The sequence below is a fragment of the Canis lupus genome, chromosome 19, assembly GCF_003254725.2.
Source record: "Canis lupus dingo isolate Sandy chromosome 19, ASM325472v2, whole genome shotgun sequence".
In the NCBI taxonomy this organism is placed as follows: domain Eukaryota; kingdom Metazoa; phylum Chordata; class Mammalia; order Carnivora; family Canidae; genus Canis; species Canis lupus.
This window is the reverse complement of record NC_064261.1, coordinates 2,396,843-2,419,587: the sequence shown is the minus strand read 5'-3', so window position 1 is coordinate 2,419,587 and position 22,745 is coordinate 2,396,843. Positions and strand designations below refer to the sequence as shown.

Here is a 22,745-nt window from a genome sequence, read left to right as displayed (position 1 = left end):
GGAAAAATCAGAATTGAGAAAGGTAAGACTCTAGGGTCTTGGGCTCTTCATGTATTTGATTCACAATCCACTTTAAGTAGCTAATGGAAGCGGTAGAGCCTCAGTTCCAGAAAAGTACACACTCCTAATGAATTCCATAAGTCTTGTAAATGATTTTGGGCTATTCAAGGACCTCCTGAAATCCCCACCAGCTTAATTTTTCTAAAAGAAAAAAAAGTTTGAGGAGTATGATCCTATAAAATACTTATATTTTTATATCCACAAAGAGAAAAGTAGACACTAAGTAAAATCTTTATGATGTTTGACATAAATTACGTTACTAAAAAAAAAATCAATACTGTATATCAAGTTTACACTTTTCCTCCTTGGTGGCCATAAATTTTTTGAAACGGACCTCATTCACAATAAACATGGATTTTGGTCTTCTTTGTGTAATATTCATTTTTTTCCTTGTCTGTCCTCCACCCAAAGGGTCAATGCTTCTTGATTGGAATGACTCCATACTGTGGGCCCAAAGACAGCTTACTAGAAAACTGGAAATGGGAAAAGTTTGGAAACCCTTTTAGGAAAATCCAGAGATGGTGTTTGGATTTCTACCCTGGCACACAGGCATGTACGTGGAAACCACAGCTGCTAGTCAACAATGTCACAACCCCAAGGTGTGGCCTTGCCCTGCCTATTCCCTTCATTTCCACACCGCAGACTGCTTTTCTTTTTTTCTTTTTTTTTTATAGATTATTTTATTTAGCACCAGCAGGGGAAGGGGGTACAGGTAGAGGGAGAAGCAGGCTCTCTAGGGAGCCTGACACAGAACTCGATCCCAGGACCCTAGGATCATGCCCTGAGCTGAAGGCAGCTGCTCAACTGACTGTGCTACCCAGGTGCCCCAACACTGCATCCCTAAAACTGTGGCTCACTTTGCCCCAGTTTCCTTTAGCTTTCCGATTACTTCTTCCTCTCTCTCTTTTTTTAAAGTTTTTTTTTTTTTAATTTATTCATGAGACACAGAAAGAGAGGCAGAGACACAGGCAGAGGGAGAAGCAGGCTCCATGCAGGGAGCCTGATGTGGGACTTGATCCCGGGACCCCAGGGTCACACCCTGGGCCAAAGGCAGATGCTCAACTGCTGAGCCACCCAGGCATCCCTCTCCCTTTCCAAATTCAATCAAACTCAAGTACAAACCCAAGCTCTGTCTGTTAGAAGCAGGGCCTCCTCAAGTATCTTACTTCTTGAAGCATTCAGTTTCCTCATCTATAATAGAGGGAGCATCTAACCTACAGGGTTTGTTATGAAGATCAAATTTGTGACATATGATAAGTCCTCAGCAGAATGCCTGAACCACAGAAGGATTTCAGCAAATGTCAGCTCCTCTGCCTTTATACCTTATGACATTTGTAAAATTAATAAAAATATACATAATCAAATGTTAATTTAAAAATATGACCACAGTAACAATACTCTGAAATTTAGCTTTGGACCACATAGATCTGAAATTTTATTACAAAGATGCTTTTAGAAAGTGTATTTTCTATTATTTGCTAAAGCAATAGACATGTAAATGTTAAAAAATGCCATGGGGTGAAAGACAGTAAAGGAATTAATGGGTGACGGGCACTGAGGGGGGCATTTGACGGGATGAGCACTGGGTGTTATTCTGTACGTTGGCAAATTGAACACCAATAAAAAATAAATTTATTATTAAAAAGGAATTAATGATTTCTTCTTTTTTATGCTTTAATGAAAGAGTCCATATAGGTCTGTTGAGTATTGCTTATTCTTATTAAAGACCACCTTGGCTCCTAGGTTAACACAGAGATCTTAGAAATTATTTGGCACTACTGAAATATAATCATTTTCCTTACTAAGAAGTATTACATGCAGGTAATCTACTAAAAAACTTAGTGAGGTCAACAGAGTTCCCTTTTCTGCTGTTCAGCGTGCACACGGGGGGTCATGTGGTGCTGACCTTCCCCGGAGCAGCGCCTGCCGCAACTGAGCTCCACTTCGGGCTACCTGCTCCTCAACTCGGGGAGTCTGCTTCTCCTCTGCCCCTCCTCCCACCCATTCTTTCTTTGTCTCTCTCTCTCTTAAATAAATAAATAAATAAATAAATAAATAAATAAATAAATAAATAAACTAACTAACTAACTAACAAACTAAATAACTAAATAAATAAGACGAAGAAGAATGCAGCTGAGAGGGGAAGTGTTTCACAGACATCAGCTCTTGGACTAAGACAGTCACTGGCCTCGCTTTGAGCTCCTAGGACCCGCACAGAAGGTGGGAGAGTTGATTCACCTGGAGGTTGCTTTCTAACCCAGATTTCCAAAGGAGAGTCCGAAGCAGCCCGAATGGATCTCTAGAACGGATCCGACGCTAGAAGCCCAGGTCTCTTGAAGGGCCAGTAAATCACCTAACAGCAAAAGTGGGAACGGAGATTTGAAGAAAGCTGGAAGCCAGTGGCAATTTTAAGATTTATTTATTTATTCCTGAGAGACACAGAGAGAGAGAGAGAGGCAGAGACCCAGGCAGAGGGAGAAGCAGGCTCCCTGCGGGGACCGGATGCGGGACTCGATCCCAGGACTCCGGGGCCATGACGTGGGCCGGAGGCAGGTGCTCAAGCCCTGAGCCCTCCAGGCATCCCACTAATGGCAATTTTAGAGCATCTTTTAAAAATAACTGGCCTTATCCTCTGAGCTCTCTAGAACATACACTGGGCGGGAAAGAAAAACAAAGAAACGGGACAAGTGGGTTAAGGACGTCATCATTCTCTGGGGTAATGGTTAGAGCCCACGTTTCCAAATGATAAACTCAGATGGACTAATAACCACGTATACATATAAAGAGAAAGGTGGCCCCTCTGCCTCCTACCCCAGTCTTCTTAGAAGTGCCACTTGCCACTGTCAGAGAGAATCATTTGTGCGAGGAGAGAAGGGAGGAGGAAGCACAGAGGAGAGAGGAGGAGGTTTCTGGGCAGAGCTTTCAAAACAGGCCTGGCCCTGAGGGGAAGAGGGAGCGGGAGGGAGGGACGGAAGGGGGAAAAAAGACAGGGGTGTAGAAACAATTTAAAGTTGCTGATCAAGGGGTGCCTGGGGGGCTCAGCGGTTGAGCGGCTGCCTTCGGCCCAGGGCATGACCCCGGGGTCCTGGGATAAAGCCCCACATCGGGCTCCCTGCAGGGAGCCTGCTTCTCCCTCCACCTGTGTCTCTGCCTGTCTCTCACGAATAAAATTTTAAAAAATAATAAAGTTGCCGATCAAAAATCACCTTTAAGAAAAATTACCATCTTCCCAAAGCCCTGAATAGGACTTAACTGTTTTAAGCTGCTTAAACACCAGACAGTTCTCCTTCTGCTTTGACGGCACCCTTTGAAAAATGCAGTGTCTGTAAACTGCAGACTGTAGAGTGGCTCGCACACGGGTGTGAATCAGATCAGCTGCCTCCTGACACCTTCCTGTGGCTCAGCGGCAAGGGTGGAACAGTGGTGCGCCATCATCTGTGAATGGCTCCTTAGACTTCCTGTGCTTTAAAGACCAGTTTATAAAAATCCAGAAGACCCAGAGAGCCACCCCAAATCCTACACAGATTATACGCATTCACTCTTCAGCTTCTTTGTAGAATAAGGTAAAGTCTCAAGACAAATCAGAATGGGAGATTAAATCATTCTGTGAGGAAGTTCTCTTCAAGTTCAAAATAACAAGCAGAGGGGAAAGATTCTTGGAACAAGCAGGCAATATGTGCTTTTACCTAATCATGCGTCTTGCTGGAAGCACTTCCTTATTATGTATTATGAGCCAACTCCATACACAGCTGGAGAGGACCGCCCAACCCAACACAGAATCACCAGTTATGACATTAAACTTCATTAGGAACCAACATGAATTTTGCTTGTTTTTTTTTTGAAGATTTTTATTTATTTATTCTTGAGAGGCAGAGACACAGGCAGAGGGAGAAACAGGCTCCATGCAGGGAGCCTGACGTGGGACTCGATCCCAGGTCTCCAGGATCATGCCCTGGGCCAAAGGCAGGTGCTAAACCGCTAAGCCACCCAGGCTCCCCGAATTTTGCTTGTTTTTACATATAATTAACACACAAAGAATAACTTTTACTGCTAAGCCAACTAGAAGCAACTTTGTTGATACAGTTACTTACAAATTAGCAAGATGGAAGCATTTACCCTAAAAGCAGGCACCTGTTACCTGGTGAGGGCTTTAAGGGCATTGCTTTGTTACTTCTCTCTCCACTGGGAGTTCTGTGCTCATGCAGGGGAGGAAAAATTTTCCTTGACTATCTTAGGATCCCTGGCTGGGTCTGAAAATTAAACTGACGAAGGTAACAGGAGAAAAATGTACAAATTTTACTGAATTTGTACATGTAGAGGGGAGCCTTCACAAGAGAAAAGAGAAACAGAAGTGGCCCGGAGCAGGAAGCTTTTAGACCTTTTGGTCAAAGAAGCAATACTTCGTAAAAGATTGACAAGACCTAGGGGTTTGGGCAAGGAGTAATCCAACTAGAGCTAGGTAGAAGATAAGGATTTGTTCAATAAGGTTTGTTTACAAATTCCTCTGGTGCCTCTGTGGGCTGATAAGAGTCTGCCTCCAGGAAAAGGAGATTTTATTTTCTGCCTTTAGGCAGAAAAGTGAGAGCTTTTTCCAAGTTTACTATTTCCTAATTGCTTTCAGCTCAAAATAATATCTATGTCAAAGAGACGGGTTTTCAGGTGACAGCCTGGTTTTCTCTACCAGTAAGCAAGTGGGGCAGGTCTCTAGTTGTGAAGGTCTCCATGTGGTCAAAGAAGTCCAACTCCTGGACAGTCCAGGGCTGACTCTCCGATGAAAACAATCTGAGGGCCTTCATCTTCCCCGGGATCATGTCCATGCCTATGTTCCCGGTTCTCTCAAATTTATTCACACAGGTTTGATCACGAGGTTAGGAACCAATGGCTTAGCAAAAGAATCTTGCCTTTTCCCTCCTGTAGATCTTTATAAAGTTCAGCACTCCGAAGAGCTGACACTCAAACACATTTCTGACAGGACAGCTTACAGCGGATGCTACACTTGTGATTTGGCGTAATGAGAAACTGTCTTGATCTCTTGGTGACGTCCTCTAACTCGATGCACCTATGTTCTAATTCACTTGTGATCCATGCAGCTCCTGAAATTGCATGGAAATTTTGGGGGTGTTTTCATTTTTCTGCAGACAGAGTCAATAGTTGTTATTGAATAGTAAAGAAAATAAGGTTAGTCCACTCCATTATAATTAGTCTTGCAAAAATAAATACAAAAATCTAACAGGCCTTTAACTTATTAGCTGTGACCCATGGCAAGTCACACAACCTCTCTAACACCTCACTTTCTTTTTCTATAAAATAGGAATAATAATAGCAGCCACCTGGGCCCCTGGGTAGCTCAGTGATTGAGCAGCTGCCTTTGGCTCAGGGTGTGATCCCGGGGTCCTGGGATCAAGCCCCACATCAGGCTTCCCAAAGGGAGCCTGCTTCTCCTTCTGCCTATATCTCTGCCTCTCTCTCTGTCTCTCATGAATAAATAAAAAAATAATTTAAAAATAAATAAAATAAAAAATAAAACATTTAAAAAGTAATAATAATAATAGCAGCCACCTTATAATGGCACACAAGGTAATTTGCTATTAAGGACAACTATTATTATAAAAGAGATAAAATATACTTTGAAGTATCAAAGAATTAAAAAAGAAAAATTACTTCACTTAGGAAAGCATTTCAAAGAGAAGAGCCCTACATATGGGACAGCTATTACATTGGGAGGCATTTGCCTCTTCAAGAGGAGCTGCTAAGTGGCTGAAAATCTGCATGTACTTTTAACAGAATCAGAGACACCAAAGAGGTAAGAAAAGCCAATGATGCTTCCCTTTCTTTGCCTTGGGACCTGCAAGACCTACAACCTAATCAAAAGTGTGCATCCTAGGTAGGCAAAATCACCTCTGTTAGAGCTCGGTTTTGAAATATATCAATACCTAAAACTAAAAGGATTTTGATTTGCAAGTGGCAGGAAAAAAATTCTCTCTTACATCAATCACCTTCCACTTCACATTACTTCTGCAGAGTAGAAGTACAATGTCCAGTACGTAATCAAAAGTAGCCAGGTATACAGGACGACACTACAACATGAATGAAAACTGGGAGAAATAAGAGACAACAGCATAAATCCACTTGGGCTTTGGGATATGGGAGAGAACAGAGACTGTAAAATAACTATGCTAGCCATGCTCCAAATAGGTTTTAAGATTTATTTGAGAGAGGGGATCCCTGGGTGGCTCAGCAGTTTAGCACCTGCCTTTGGCCCAGGGTGTGATCCTGGAGTCCCGGGATCAGGTCCTGCATCGGGCTCCTGCAATGGAGCCTGCTTCTCTCTCTGCCTATGTCTCTGCTTCTTTCTCTGTGTCTCTCATGAATAAATAAATAAAATCTTAAAAAAAAAAAAAAGATTTGAGAGAGAGAGAGAGAGAGCAAGAGCAGGGGGAGGAGGAGAGGGAGAAGGGGAGGGACCCTTAATCAGACTCCCTGCTGAGCACAGAGCTAGACACGGGGTCATCTCACAACCCTGAGATCATGACCCCAGCTGAAACCAAGATTCCGATGCTCAACCGACTGGGCCACCCAGGTGCCTCTCAAGATAGTTTTTTTTTTTTTTTCTAAATATTCAGAGTTTTGATATATAACTGGAATTTATAAAAATGAGCCAAATGAGAATTTTAGAATTGAAAAAGTAATCAGAATGGGTAGGTGAACAGACTAAAAACAGGTAAAGAGATGGTAAATTAGAACATAGACCAAGGGACGCCTGGGTGGCTCAGCAGTTGGGCATCTGCCTTCAGCTGGGGTGTGAACTGGAGTCTTGGGATCAAGTCCCACATCCGGCTCCCTGCAGGGAGCCTGCTTCTCCCTTTGCCTGTGTCTCTGTGCCTCTCTTTCTCTCTGTGTCTCTCATGAATAAATAAATAAAATCTTTAAAAAAAAAATAGACCAAAAGAAAATAACCAAAATAAAGCAAGTGAAAATCAGAAGGTTGGGGCAGCCCAGGTGGCTCAGCGGTTTAGCACCTGCCTTCAGCCCAGGGCCTGATCCTGGAGACCCGGGATCGAGTCCCACGTGGGGCTCCCTGTGTGGAGCCTACTTCTCCCGCTGCCTGTGTCTCTGCCTCTCTCTCTCTGTGTCTCTCATGAATAAATAAAATCTTAAAAAAAAAAGAAAGAAAATCAGAAGGTTAACAGACATAGAAGATAAAATGAAAAGATCTAATATACATATAATGGGTGTGCCAGAAAGAAAGATGAAGAGAATGAGAGAAAAGCAGTATTTGGAGAGACAATGGATGAAAAGCTTACAAAACCAATGAAAGAAGTCCTCCTACACCCAGCAAGATTTTTAAAAATCCACAAATAGCTGGACCATAATAAAACTGCAGAAAACTCTGAGGGTTGCTGGAGGGGAGGTGGGCGGGGGGATGGAATAATGGGCTGACGGGCACTAAGGAGGGCGCATGATGTGATGAGCACTGGGTGTTATATGCAACTGATGAATCACTAAACTCTACTTCTGAAACTAATAATATGCTATGCTAATTAACTGAACTTAAGTAAAATAAACTTGCAGAAAACCAGACTCAAAGAAAAAAACCTTAAAAGTGGCTGGAGAAAAAGATATATTATCTACCAAGGAATAATTCAGAGTGACTGTTAACTCCTAAAAAAAAAAAAAAAAAAAAAAAAGGAAAATCATTAGACAATAGAAGAATACTTAACCATGCTTACAAAAAAAATGAACTGCCAACCATTCGAAACAATAATATCCTTCAAGAATGAAAACAGAATACATTTTCAGACATTAAAAACAAAACTTCGGGCAGCCCCGGTGGCGTGCAGTTTAGCGCTGCCTGCAGCCCAGGGTGTGATCCTGGAGACCCGGGATCAAGTCCCACGTCGGGCTCCTTGCATGGAGCCCGTTTCTCCCTTTGCCTGGGTCTCTGCCTCTCTCTCTGTGTCTCTCGTGAATAAATAAATAAAATCTTTAAAAATAAAAAAATAAAAAATAATAAAAACAAAACTTCTCAGCAGAAGTCTCTAAGGGAAACCGAAAAGGACTTTTTTCCCAGTCAATAGAAAAATGATTCCAAAAAAGTACAGAAATGGAAGAAGTATAACAAAAACTACAAACATATGTGGAAATGCAAATGAATACAGACCTTTAAAATTAGTAATAATTATATTTTCACGTTAAAATGTAAGACTCAAAATATACGAAAACAATGCTATACAAATTGGCGTGGGGGTGGTGGTAAATGGAGTTAAAGTATTCCAAGTTCCTTGTGTTGTCTAGAAAAAAATTTAAAGTGGCAATTTTTTTTAAATAGCAATTTTAAAAATTAAATAAAATCAAAGTACCTATGAACAATATACTTTAATATATCAAAAATGCATTATAATCTCCAGAGTAACCACTAAAAGAATGGTGAAATGAATATAAAACTTCTAATAGAGGCTTGAAAATGTAATCATCAAAAAAATCCCAAAACCTACCAAGAGGCAAGAAAAAATTAAAAATAGAACAGATAGAAAAAAAAAAAAAGCACTTAATATAGTAGAGTTAAACCCAAGTCACACATACATTGACTAAATAATCCAATCAGGAGGCAAAAATTTAAGCTGGACTAGGAAAAGAAATCAACTCTGTTACTTACAAAAGATGGGTCTAAAATATATCACTGTACATCCTACAGATATTAAAAATAAGAATATTAACTAATTTATGCCAAAATATGAAAATCTAGATAAAACATATAAATCTTAAAAACAGCTTATAAGACTGACAATAAAAGAAAATTTTAAATTATTTGAGTAGTTGTCATACCATTCAACAAACCCACAAATAAAAGTTCAAGGCTGGACTTCCTTACCCATGATTTTTGCCAAACACGTCAGGATGAAATAATACTGTTGTCACACAAACTCTACTAGAAAATTAAACAGAGTGAGCTGTCCGCAGCTTACTTTTTTTAAAAAAAGATTTATTTATTTGAGAGAGAGAGAGGAGAGCACAGCAGGGAGAGGCAAAGGGAGAGGGAGAGAGTCTCAAGCTGACTGAGTGCAGAGCTCCAGGCAGGGCTGGATCTCACTACCAAAGATCACAACCTGAGCCAAAACCAATAATCAGATGCTTAACCAACTGCACCACCTAGGCACCCCTCTCCAACTTAGTTTTTAAGGCCACTATAATCTTGATAACAATGATGTTGTGAGAAAGAAAAAGTACAATTTAATTCTACAAATGTATAAGGATACAAAATTCCCACATAAAAGATTAGCGAGTGGGGGAGCCTGGATACAAGGTCAATATAAAAAAACAACCACCATATTTCCAGAGGTCAGCAAAAAAGGATTAGAGAATGAAATTTTAGAGGGCTCCACCCAGCGTGGAGCCCAATATGGGGCTTGAACTCACACCCCTGAGATCAAGACCTGAACTGAGATAAAAAATTAGAGTCCCAAGCAACTGAGCCACCCAGATACGTAGATATTTATTTATTTCCTTTTTCTGAAGATTGTATTTTAGAGAAAAAGCAGGGCAAGGAGCAGAGGGAGAAAGCCAAGCAGACTTGGTGCTGAGCACAGATCCTGATGTGGGGCTTGATCCCATGACCCTGAGCCATTCATGACCTGAGCCAAAACCAAGAGTCAATGCCCAACTGACTAAGCCACCCAGAAGACCCCCGGCACCCTAGAAAATGAAATTCCAAAGGCACAATATACAGTAGAGTGAAAAATATGAAATATCTATGAATAAATCTAATAAAATATGTGTAAACCCTCTACACAGAAAACTCTGAAACATCGAGAGAAATTTTAAAGATCTAAATAAATAGAGGAACATACCATGTTCATTGGACCAGAAAGCTTGATACTATAAAGGTATCAATTTTGCCCAAATTTATTTACAGACTCCATGCAATTGCAATTTAAAAAAAAAAAAAAAATCCCAACAGTTTAAGTCTCTGTTGCTGCTGTGGTTTTGTTTTGGTGGAAGTTTAAGAAGTTGACTCTAAAATGCTCTGTCAACATAAAAGACAAAAGATAGTCAAGAAACTCTTCAAGAAAAAAAAAATTAAGAGTACTTGATCAAATGAATGTAAACTCTTAGTATAAAACTACAGTGTGGAACTGGTGCAAGAATATTCTAACAAACAAAAGGAACAGACTAGAGCGCTCAAACAAATCAATTGTCATACATTTGGGCACTTGATTTATGACCAAGGTAGTCCTACAGAGCAGCAACAACAGAATAGACTTAGCAATAAGTCTGGGGCATGCTGGGGCAACTGGATGTCCACACACATTTTTAAGAAATAAAACTTGACCCCTATCTCACACACAATATGCAAAAATGAATCCCCAATGAATTGTAAATATAAATTTGGGGGTTCAAACTGGAAAGTTTCTAAAAGATAATGCATTTATAACCTCTATTTAGAAAAAGACTTTTTGGGGACATCTGGGGGGCGTCTGCCTCTGGCTCACGGTGTGATTCTGGAGTCCCGGGATCGAGTCCCACATCGGGCTCCCTGCAGGGAGCCTGCTTCTCCCTCTGCCTCTCTCTCTGTGTGTGTCTCTCATGAATAAATAAATAAAATCCTTCAAAAAAATAAAAAAGAAAGATTTAGTGAACAGGACACAATAAAACACTAACCATAAGGGAAACAGAACCTATAAAGAATTTGGACATTAAAATTAAGAGAGAAATCACTCTCTCCTTAAGAGAGTAAACAGGCAGGCAAGCACAGAATGAAGACTCTGCTACACATATAACCAACTATGAACTCATCTCCAGAACATATTTAAAAAAAAAACTATAATCAGTAAGAAAAAGACAAATGATCAAATTGAAAAGTGGGCGAAAGATTTGAACAAGCATGTCAGAATATTCCAGACTGCCAATTAACAGGAAAAGGTGCTCAACCTCATTAGGAAAAAGCACATGAACTCCACAATGTGATACTGGCATAAACCACCAGAATGGCGACAGTTACAAAGACTGATGATGTTGGCAAGGATGTGGAGCAAAGGAAAGGCCCATATGCTGCTGGTGGGAGTATATTGGTACAACTACTCTGGAAAACAGTTGGGTATTATTTGCTCAACTTGATGGAACACATAACCTATGACCTAGTAATTCCTCTCCTGGGTACAGACCAAATGGAAACGTATGCCCACCGGCACCAGAAACATACACCAGAAAGATCGTAGCTACCTTACTTTGGGTGCCTCAAGACAGATCACTCAAGGTCCACCAACAAGACAGCGGATTAATAGGAACAAATGATTGTGGTATGCTCATGTAATAGGTTTCCGTCCAGCACAGAAAAATAAACTACAGCCACAAGCAATGACATTCATAAATATCACAAACATAATACTGAGCCAAGAATTCAAACACATGAATACATACTGATTACATCCATTCCTTGTTCAAAAATCAGGCAAAACCAAAACACTGTGTTTAGAGGTATGTTCTTTGTCAAAAAAGAAAAAAAAACTATAAAGAAAAGCAGCAAACTGTTACCAAAAAAAACACATAGTTTTGGTTACCTTTGGGACAAGGTGAGTAGTGACTGGGTGTGGGTTATAAGGAGGAGCTTCTGGGGCAATGTTCTATTTATTATCCTGGTATTAGTGCAAGGAATCATTTTGTGATAAATCACTGTACTCTGCGTCTTTTTTTTTTTTAAAGATTTTATTTATTTTATTTATTTATTCATGATAGTCACACAGAGAGAGACAGAGAGGCAGAGACACAGGCAGAGGGAGAAGCAGGCTCCATGCACCGGGAGCCCGACGTGGGATTCGATCCTGGGTCTCCAGGATCGTGCCCCGGGCCAAAGGCAGGCGCCAAACCGCTGCGCCACCCAGGGATCCCTACTCTGCGTCTTTGTATACTTTTCTGTATATGTATGAAATCTCAGTTAAAGGGGGCTAAAAAAAATAAGTCGAATACATCTACAATAAAATACTTCATTGCCTCAGTACTTATGTATATTGCCTGGAATCAGAAAGGAAATAGCTTAATTTGTTTAAAAAAAAAAAGCAAGCATCTTCGCTGTGACCATTATTTCTTACAGCTTTTTCTAGTATCTCACCAAGCAGTATGGACCACTGAGCACTCCTGGCCAGTTCCCACTGAGCAGGTTTCCCATATTCATCGTTTCATCATCATCCTCCACTAAATGAGTGGACAATGGTACACTGGCTCAGATAATGCACATTATATGAAGGTCCTGAGATCTTCCAGAAAATCTCCAACACCTGACGCCCAATACTTGGTCTTCCCTCCTCTCTTCACGGGCTGATCTTTTTCTTTCTTCAGTTCAGGTCAAATGTCACTTCTTCAGAAAATTCCCCTTGCCCCCAGTCCCACCCCCTTTCTCTGAGTGGGGTACCCAACATCTTCCTCTCATTTTGATGTTAGGACAGGTCATTCTCAGTTTGCTCCCACCTCCCAGATCCATCCCTAGGAGGCTGATCCTTAGGGACTAGATCACCAGGGCATCCTGTCCAGCTGGCTTCTTGTGGGTTCCACTTTCGAATGAAAGACAGTGGCAGACCTACCATTTACACCGATGTGGATGGAACTGGGGGGTATCATGCAGAGTGAAGTTAGTCAAACTGGGGGGTATCATGCAGAGTGAAGTTAGTCAATCGGAGAAACGATTGTCATACGGTTTCACTCCTATGTGGAATATGAGAAATAGTGAATGGGACTATAAGGGAAAGGAGGGAAACTGAGGGGGGCGGTGGTGCCGGGAATTGGAGAGGAAGACAAACCACGAGAGACTCCCAACTCTGGGAAACAAAGGTTGCAGAAGGGGAGGGGGGGCAGGGTAACTGGATGACGGGCACTGAGGAGGGCACGTGATGTGATGAGCACTGGGTGTTGTACTGTATGTTGGCAAATTGAATTTAAATAAAATATTTTAAAAAGACAGTGGCAGAAACTGGCAGGGCAGGCAGGAGGAGAGAAGTCAGGCATGTCCTCTCCACTTCCTTTTTGCGGTGCTCTGTTTCTAGGGGAGGCTGCTTCTCCTGAGGCCCACGCTCCTCCTTCCTGGTTCCAGCTCTGGAGGCTTCCAGTAACATCTTTCCTACTGCCTGGGGTGGTAACAGCTTCACTGGTGCTAGTAACCCTGCCTCCATCCAAGATGTCTTTTCACCAACTCGCTTCATTTGAACCAGGTTTGGTTCTGTTTTCTGCTGGGACCCCATGGAGCAGCAATTTTATATTAATTTATAGGATTATTTTATCAACACTTGTCTTTTCCACAAGGCTCTGAGCTTCATGACACTGGCACTCCAGACACTGCCAACAAACACTTGTTAAATGATTTCATAAGTTAACGAATACATGAAGGAACTGACATTATGGATCAAAATATACTCAACATAGTACAAGGATTCCTAGAACGCTCCTGCTACATTTAATGTGGTACCAATCTATCAGAGCAGACATTTTCGCTCTTTTAGCTGAAAAGAGCCTTTGCTGGCAGGAATATTGTTGCTCATGATAATAATTTCAATTATCCTAGCAATAAGTGCAATAGCTATGATTTTGCAATTAAAAAGATAGAACTTTATCCTTCTTAAGTAAGCTATCAATAATGAGATTCCAGGTGGACTGTGGTTAGTCACAGCTCTGAGTCAGTAGGAACATAATAAAAATATTAACTAGGAAAAGAAGGCTCTGTATCTCTGAATTTTTCATAAGTCAGGATGGTTAACTCCACACAAGAAAATGTCCTTTGTTAATACAAATAAACTACCTACTTTACACTGTTATTTTAGGCTTAAGGAGGGACAATCTGGGTTGATCCCAGTATTAGATATGCAAGCCCCACATTAGTGTATATAGTTAGACAACTTCTACAAAATGAACTGGAAAATCCTGATTCTAGGCCACTAATCAGAATTTCCAGAACAGAGTCTGGAGCTCTGCATATTGCCTTCTCTTTCGTGGCAGCAAAAAAGTGTAGAAAAATCAGGTTAGCTACAGGCGGTATGAGATACCAGCAACGTTCTTTAAACCCATACATGCCATCAACTGTGTCACTTGAATCTTCATCTTGGGAAAATTAGTCTGTAAACTCTGATCATAATTAAATATGTACCGTATCAAAATTTTTAGTTCGTAGCACAGCATTTTGAAAGCAACAATAGAGCCAGCATGCCAGCTCCCAGAGGCTGATACAGTTTGGTCTCTTTCCTGGTGAAACCTCTCCTGTTTCTTCTGCTAACTTTATTGTAAAGAAAAGTATCCCAGTTCTCCTCATTCTAACCACCACGCAGGCGGGGGGGGGAAGGTCCAATTCCTCTAGTATGGTAGGAGTTCAGCATTATTGCTAACTTCCCAGCTAGCAGACTCCTTAGTTAATACCCAAGACCCCTGTAATAGGGCACCACTTGGGAGACGAGCCTCATCCTATAATCCTGAAACGACAGGGCATATGGTTTCAGCAAGAGTCACATTATGAATAATAACTGGGGAGGGGGGGATCGCGCTCGGTGAGTTAAAACAGTGAAAACGCAGCTATAGTGCTAATTCTTTTTGGAACCAGATAACTTGCTTTTCTCTGTGTAATTAGGTGCAGCAACAACAGAAATCCTTGTGCATTGTCTTGGGCCACAGCCAATACGGGAAATGACCACAGCAGCCCCTTACTGATGGCTTCTCCGGAAACAAAAGAGCATTTTGTGCCCGGCCCTGCGGCGATCGGTAAAGAGGGCGAGTGGAAACGAAGCGTCCTCCACCTGTCGCCCACACGCGAAGCGGTCCTCCTGAAGGGGCCCGGCTGCGGAGCCCAGGCCCTGCGTGCAATTCACCAGGGATGCTCCCCCACACACCTCCACGCCGCAACCTCGCCCACCCGCGGGGCGCCCGGTGCCCCAGGGCCCGCACACGACGGCGTCGGACTCGAATCATCTTTTTCCAGGAAAAACCCGGGCTCCTGACGCCTTCCCGGCGCCCCAGTGGGGCAGCCCCGGGGGACCGGGCGGCGTCCCGGCTGTCCGCAGCGCAGGGCCTCCGCAGCGCTCCCGGGCCCCCCATCCCGGCCCTCCCAGCCCCTCCCGGGATGCACGCAGGTGCCTACCCGGCAGCCCGCAGCAGCGCCCCGGACCCCCGACCCCGACCCCGACCCCCGGGCTGCCCGCAGGTGCCTACCTGCTAGCCCGCCCCCTCCCCACCTCCGGGTTGCGCGCAGGTGCTTACCCGGCAGCCCTCCGGCCCCGGCCCGCCCCCCTGACCTCCACCCCCCTCCCCGGGCTGCGCGCAGGTGCTTACCCGGCACCCCCCGCCACCCCCATCCCCGGCAGCGCGCAGGTGCTTACCCGGCCCCCGCCCCCCTCCCCGGGCTGCGCGCAGGTGCTTACCCGCCCCCCGCCCCCCATCCCCGGCTGCGCGCAGGTGCTTACCCGCCAGCCCGCCGCCGCCGCCGCCGTCGCCCGCGTGCCCCTTCCTCCGCTGCAGGATGAAGTAGGGGTTGGCCCTCTCGGCGACCCAGAGCGCGTTGGCCAGCAGCACCTCCTCGGGGTTCACCCACATGGTCCCGGCGCCGCGGGCCGGCGCACAATGGGCGGCGGGCCGGGCCCTGCGCACAGGCGCGCTCCCCGCACCCGCCCCCCGCCCCCGCCCGCTGCGGCGACAGCGACCGCGACCGCGACGGCGACGGCGACGGCGACGGCGAGCTCAGCAGCCGGCGGACCCCGGCGCCCGGGCCGCAGCGGAGCCCCCGCGGGAGGCGGCCGAGGACCGGGGCGCGCCGGGCTGCATCCTCCCCGCGGCCGCACACGCCCGGCCCGGCCCCGCGGCGCGAGGACTGCGGGGGGGGGGGGAGGAGGGGGGGCGCCCGGGCCGGGGTCGGGTCGGGGTCGGGGAGCTGGGCCGCCGCTCCCGCCGCTCCCGCCGCACCGAGCGGAGTCCGGCTCCCGGCTCCCGGCTCCCGGCTCCCGGGGTCCGCGCGGGCACGCTCGGCGGCCGGCTCAGGGGCGGCGGACGCGGCCCGGCCCCGGGGGCGCCCTCTGCGGACGGCGGGCCCCACGCCCACGGCAGGAGCGGCCGGGCCGGCGGGGCGTGGCGCGGGCTCGGGGCGCGGGGCTGCCGGGGGAGCGGGCGGGGACGCAGCCAATGGCCGCGCGTGCTCGGGTCCCGTGCGCCCCCGCCCCGCCCCCGCCCCGCCCCCGCCGTCACGCGCCGCCCCCCGCCCCGCCCCGCCCCGCCCCGCCCCGCCCCCGCCGAGGCCCGCGGCCCGCAACGTGCATTACGTCACTCCTCGCCTCGCCCCGGGCCGCGGCGCGCGGGGCTCGCAGCCTCCAGGGGCTGGGGGGGGGCTGGGGGCTGGGGGCTGGGGGGCCGGGCCTGGGGGGCGCCCGGGGCTAGGGGGCGGGGGCTGGAGGGGTGCGGGACTGGGGACCTGGGGAGCCGGGAGCTGGGGGCTGCGGGGACTGGGGGCCTGGGGTCGGGGGGCGCTGGAGGGGCTGGAGGGCCGGGAGCTAGGGGGCCGGGAGCTGGGGGGCCGGGGGCTGGAGGGGCTGGAGGGCCGGGGGCTGGGGGGGCGGTGGGGGAGCTGAAGGAGCTGGGGGGCCAGGGGCTGGAGGGGCTGGGGGCCTGGAGGGCCGGGAGCTGGAGGGGGGCTGGAGGGGCTGGAGGGCCGGGGGAGGGGAGGGGGGCTAAGGGGGGTGGGAGCCGGGGACTGGGTCCTGGGTCCTGGGGGGCTGGGAGGCCAGGCACCGGGGGCTGGAGGGCTGGGGGCTGCAGAGCTGGAGGACTGGGACCGCCCGGCGCCCGCCGCACCTGCACCTGCACCTGCTCGGGTTGCAGGCCCTGGTGCTCCAGGACCCGGCAGAGCAGAATTCGGCGATGTATTCACACCTCAGAGCTGGACTTCAAGAAACAATGGTTTTAATGGTCGAAATGAGACCCACGCAAAGGCCCGCTTTACCCCTAGCCGGTTCCCCCAACACGTGGAGCCTCTCTCGGCTACTACAGCCGCCTCCCGAGTGCGCGATGACCTTTTCCACCTCCTCCTACTCCTGGGGGCGCGCAGGGGGCAGCTCCAGGAGAGGCTCCACCGCCCCAGGATGGGAATTCCCCAAGCTCTGCTGGGCTTTGAAGGCACCTCCCAGAGACTTCTTCCTTTCCAGATAAGCAAAAGCAAGAGGCTTCCTTGTGTGGACTGAAGCATTTTTGCTTCTGGAGCTTTGGTTGGCGCCGCTGAACTCTTCCAGGGCCACAGCGGAGGCACCCCAGCCAGGCACCCCAGCCGTTTCAATGAGGCTCCCTCCGTGCCTGCTGGTTCCCTACTCCGAGCTCGAGCTCGCAAGGAATGGGAGTGTCTCCCCACCTTATCACACTGACGGACCTGCGGCCTCTTTAGGAAACATTTTAGACCTCTCAGTGTTTGGGGGAACTTCACATATTTAACACAGACTCAAAAATGTCATTTGGCATCTTTGGCCATAGTGGTGCCTTGGCCAGAGTCAAAGAATCTCTTGCAAGAGGTAAAATCCATTGCAAGTCAAACACAATAAACATTACGATTGCAAATCATACATATGTAAAAATGTGGTTAATAATGTATTTATGTATAGGTGCCTGGGTGGTTCAGTCAGTTAAGCATTTGCCTTCGGCTCAGGTGGTGACCTGGAATGGAGCCCAGCATCCTGCTCCCTGCTCAGAGGGGAGCCTGCCTCTCCCTCTGCCTCCCTCTCTCACGAATAAATGAAATCTTTATATATATATATATATATATAACTTTTAATATTTTTGAAGGCTTCCATGAATATTCCTTCATTCTATGCAATTAGCATTTTTAAAAATCCCACTGAGTGCCTTCATATTGTCATTTAGAGTGTCCTTGTACTGATCAAAGATGTGACCTGAAAAAAAAAAAAAAAAGATGTGACCTGATAGCTCTACCATTACTCTGAAGTGTGATTTAGCTTGGCACTTTTTATCTATTAGTACCAAACCGCTATTTATTTATAATTCATGTGTTCTTTCATTCACTCATTCATTCATTCAACACATAATTATTGAATGCCTACTATATTCTAGGCCCTGGGGATAGCAAGAGAACAAACCAAATAAGAATCTTTGCCTTTATGAACACTAAAATGTAAAATTAATAATAAAAAAACAAACCAAATTTACAAAAACTTGCTCTGAGGACAAGATTGGGTGCCAAGAGGAAAAAAAGGAGAAAAAAATTGAAGTCCTCAACTATTTTCTAGTTCCTTGTAAGAGTTAGAGAACATTCTTTCCAGGAAGTTGGGGTTTCCAGTATTATAATGAATTATATTAACCTGTAGTACAATACATTGCAAAGAATCAGAGAAGCTACAAGGAGTTTATGGCACCTTGCTGGTCTCATACTGCCAAGGGCTCACTTATTAAAGTGTAGCTTTGTTTAAAAAAAAAAAAAAAAAAAAAGACAGTCAAATATACTTGAACTAGAAATTATGCAAAGAGAACCTAATTAATCCAACCAGTTCCTCAGTGAAATAGGTATTTTTAGCTTTCAATTCATTCTCACTGGTTTTAATCTCAAAGATTATCTCAAACCACTTAAGGAAGAAAAGCATTAAACAGATGCCTAGATAAAATAGGGGTAAATTATGTCAGTCTTTATGTCCCACTGAGATCTTCTACTCTCCCCTCCCCCATATGGAAAGAATCAACTCCCATAGGGTGTTGATGCCCCCTTCCCCTTGGAGCAATCAATGGGTTTACTGCAATTAGTGGGCAGATCTAACTAACAAGATCGTGAAGGTGGTAAATTTGTCTTTGGCGATTCTCACCCCGCATTCCTACAGAGTTTCTACATTTTCTGCTTTTCACCTTCACAGGGGTGTATTTTCCTCCCTGGCCTCATCCCTCTCCAAATAAGCCTTTATTTTGCTTTTTGGGGATTTGCCCCCCCCCCCGCCCCCATGGAAATGCTGTGAAGTCTTGGGCACTCTATTTGTGCCCACATCCTCTCACCTCTCAACAACAGCAGCCTCGAGAGTGGGCAAGTCAATAGAAAATTCAGGTCTAGTTTCCGCAGAGAGAATTCACCCAGCAGAGTAAGAAAGTGCTAATGCTTCCCTGGGAGAAGCCGACTCCTCCCTGGCCTTCTAGCTGAAGGTAACATGTTAATAGGAACCACTTTTCTAAATGCCCGCACTTTGCTTGTCCAACCTGGAAGGGCAGTAGCTGCAGTAGGACATTTGAAATGTCTAGTAACCAGTGAGGTAGAAAGAGAGGGTTACCAGTTGGGGGTAAAGAAGGGTGACACTGCTTCAAAGATCCAAGACTTCACAGTAGCTTTGGTCTCTGAAGAAACCTTCACAGTGGATCTGAGCTGCTAACCCAGCTGGAAAAACTCGATGGACCAGTCACCACAATGTCTGCTTTGCAAGTAATAGAGCTAATTGATGATACAGAAGCCACAGTTTGGTTCTTTCAGCTATAAGTGGCTACACAGATCTGTAGCCAAGACCATCCTTACACAGAGTGCACATGGAGGGGGAAGATCCTTCAAAATAGCTCCGTTCCGTAATAGTACTGCGCAGCCCCTAGTCAGCCTGTCAGTCTACCTTTCTGAATTCTGAGATGCTCTGGAAATCAAAAATGAATAACACGTCACGTCCTTCCATGTTGGAGAACTGTGGCCAGATGACCTCTGTCAAATGCTGTGCTCCTGCAATGAAGAAAGGAATGAAGACAGCAAGTCTTCCGAGAAAAAATGAAGCAAGGCATCGCACCCATCCCTTTTCCAGGTAACTGTCATTAAGGAGGGCAAATTTTAATGGTGGGGAGTGATGAGGTCAAGAGCTTAGACCACAGGGAAGGGAAGGGAGACGCTTTGCCTACTTCAAAATCATCCACTGCAAGTTCCCCCAGGGCCAAGACTGAAAAGATCACTGTTTATAACCCCAGGCATAATACCTGCACCTCCAAAAATGCCCAACAAGGAGGTGCACACTCGACTGCTGAATTTCAAGCTTAAGAAAGGTTTACATATTTAGGAAGGAAAAGAGACCCTGAATACAGTTGCCTTCAGCTCCTCCTATTATGTACAAAAAAACTAAAGCTGAGAAAAAGGAAGAGGCTTGACTCAGGTCACTTAGGTAATGAATAGCAGAGTTGGAAGTTGGTCTTTTTATTTACTATTATGGCCCCAAGTCTTTTTTTTTTTTTTTTTTACATTTTATTTATTTATTCATGAGACACAGAAAGAGAGAGAGAGGCAGAGACACAGGCAGGAGAACCAGGCTCCATACAGGGAGCCCCACCCGGGACCCCGGGATCACGCCCTGAGCCGAAGGCAGACTCAACTGCTGAGCCACCCGGGTGTCCCTATGGCCCCAAATCTTAACAGCAACTTTTTATTCTTTCTTCACATATTATTTGTCACATTTTTCTCAAAAACTAAAGTGATTCATAATTATATAATGCTGTCGTGGCCATTACCTATGACTGTGGTCTGAGTGCCCATATGTGCTGATGGCTAGACCTGACTCTCATGCTGCCCTGGAAAGGCGGTGACGAGGTCAGTGGGAGTGGGATAGTCCCCAAAGGAACATGGAAAAACTGTTATCAAAATAAGGTGAGAGGGTTGTGGGCAAGCCTAAACAACAGATAACCTAGTACGGGCAATTTGTTCTTTAATGACTAAATCTTCTTGATTGCAATTTTATATTGCGTAAATACAACATACTTTGTTTTGTTTTCTGCTAAAACCTAGTGGTTTGACACTTTTGATAATTAGGGTCAAAGATCATTTAATTTACCAGAGGAAGGAAAGAAAAGAAAAGAAAAGAAAGAAAAGAAAAGAAAAGAAAAGAAAAGAGAAGAGAAGAGAAAAGAAAAGAAAAAGAAAGAAAAGAAAAGAAAAGAAAAAAGAAAAGAAAAAGAAATAAGATATTTTGTAAGGACTCACATAGACAATACAGGTATCAAAAACCTTCAGCAAGCTCTGGGACCAGGTCTCAGCCCCTCCTGCACTCACCTGCCCTCTCTCTGTCTCTCTCTGAATCTCGCTTTTCTTCACTCATTTGTTTTCCTATCTTTCCTCCACTGAGCAGCCTCCTTTCCTTAACCATAGTTTCTGTTCCTCATAACTTAAGCATGTGCGTGAGTCGTGAAAGCTTCTCTGGTTCCACCTTTTGTCATTGTTTTCAAGCTATACCTCCCCCCATTGACTAAAAACTTTAGGTATTTCATACCTATAATTCATGAAAGGAACAGTGATCGGCTCTTCTTACCTTCATGTCCAAGGACCAGGTTGTTGGCCAGCCCACGACTGGCTGCCGTTTGGTCTGATGACCGAGACATGGGAGCCAGGTGTGCTTGCTTATCGTGTGCAAACGATACTTCACCAAGTTTCACTACAAGTTCATTTTTATAATAAAATTAGTAATTTTGAGAATGACCTATTATTACTTGGCTTTCAAGTGCTCTCTAGCTGGGAAATGTCTATCATCTCCCCTGTTTTGCATTAAGTCAATGAGCCAAATCAACAAAGGCAAACACTCTTCACTCTGGTATATGGGTGTGGGTTCCGATGATGGTAAAACAGCCCTCTCATTCCTTTTAGGACAAAGTTTTCCCTCAGTCATGCTGTTCTTTTGCCAGTGATTAAGTTGTCCATTTTCTTGCTTGTTAAAAACATGCAAAACAACAAAACAAAACAAAACCCACCATCAACAGGATTTTTTTTAACATTAATTTTTTTAAACGTGTGAATATAGGTAAAAAGCAGATCAGGACATTGATATTAAGTAATAATACTGTTTCTTCTGAATTGCACATGTGCCTATAAACCTAATAAATAGGTTTTTCTTTTTTTTAAATAGAAGAATACAACTGTTTTTCCTCTGAGGATAAGAACTAACATTTTTACTGATCTTTTTGAAATAAAGTACTTTGATCCACATACATGTGTTTTTATAAAAGAAAATGGTCAATTTTACACAGATTCTCTAATTCAAAAATTCCAGGAAAAAAATACAATTTCCTTTTCAAATAAGACAACTGAACTGTCTTTTTATTATACTGACAACATTCTTGTTAGAGAAATACTACATTCTACTTTGAATCTCAAATCTTTAAAACATTTGTTTTGACTATGTCATGTTTAAATGATTTAAAAGAAAGCAATATCTAGGTATCAATACTGACACAAAATAACAACATATCACCCAAACTCCCTTCATTATCAACTATATCTAAATTCTTTACCTCTTAATTTCCAGCCTCTCTGAGTTTTAGACTACAGATTATAAAACAGGATATAACCTGAAGATCACAAATCTTTGAAAAACTGTTAAGTATGAAATACTAAGTGAGAAAAAGACTTATTGTCCACACCAAGGGAGAAATAGTTCAGATCACTAACTCCTGAAGGATAAGCATGAGTTGGCTGGTGAGCTACCTTTATCAGAATTGGGGAAAAGCAAAAAATAACTCACCCTTTATTTGTCCCCAGAGCTCTTCACATTTTCAATAGGCATTTATCACCAAGTGGTTTTTTTTTTTTTTTCAGAACATATTGCCTTTAGTGATGTCTCTGATTTCTTCTATAAAATACAGACCTAATAGGCATTTTCATCATAAAATTGTACTGGTGAGAACTTTGCTTTTTTCTTTCTTTCTTTCTTTTCTTTCTTTCTTTCTTTCTTTCT

The 22,745-nt window shown here is 44.8% G+C and overlaps 1 protein-coding gene and 1 long non-coding RNA gene across 3 annotated transcripts in view; both read right to left on the bottom strand.

The window, feature by feature from the left end:
• Positions 1–15,693, bottom strand: part of TBC1D9 (TBC1 domain family member 9) — a 114,088-nt gene extending 98,395 nt beyond the window's left edge. Inside the window, exon 1 of one of the 2 annotated variants that reach the window (XM_025462320.3) lies at positions 15,492–15,693. In XM_025462320.3, the coding sequence (XP_025318105.1) occupies positions 15,492–15,621 (130 nt within the window). In that variant the 5' untranslated portion in view covers positions 15,622–15,693. The remainder of the gene's footprint in view (positions 1–15,491) is intronic. The other variant, XM_049097370.1, reaches the window with a different exon arrangement.
• A 2,089-nt stretch (positions 15,694–17,782) lies between these two features.
• Positions 17,783–21,540, bottom strand: LOC118351472 (uncharacterized). The gene is made up of 3 exons (XR_004806937.2): positions 21,327–21,540; positions 19,656–19,759; positions 17,783–17,954 (listed from the first exon to the last, which is right to left on the bottom strand). It is a non-coding gene; the product is annotated as an uncharacterized LOC118351472 (long non-coding RNA).
• Between the last annotated feature and the right edge of the window lie 1,205 nt (positions 21,541–22,745).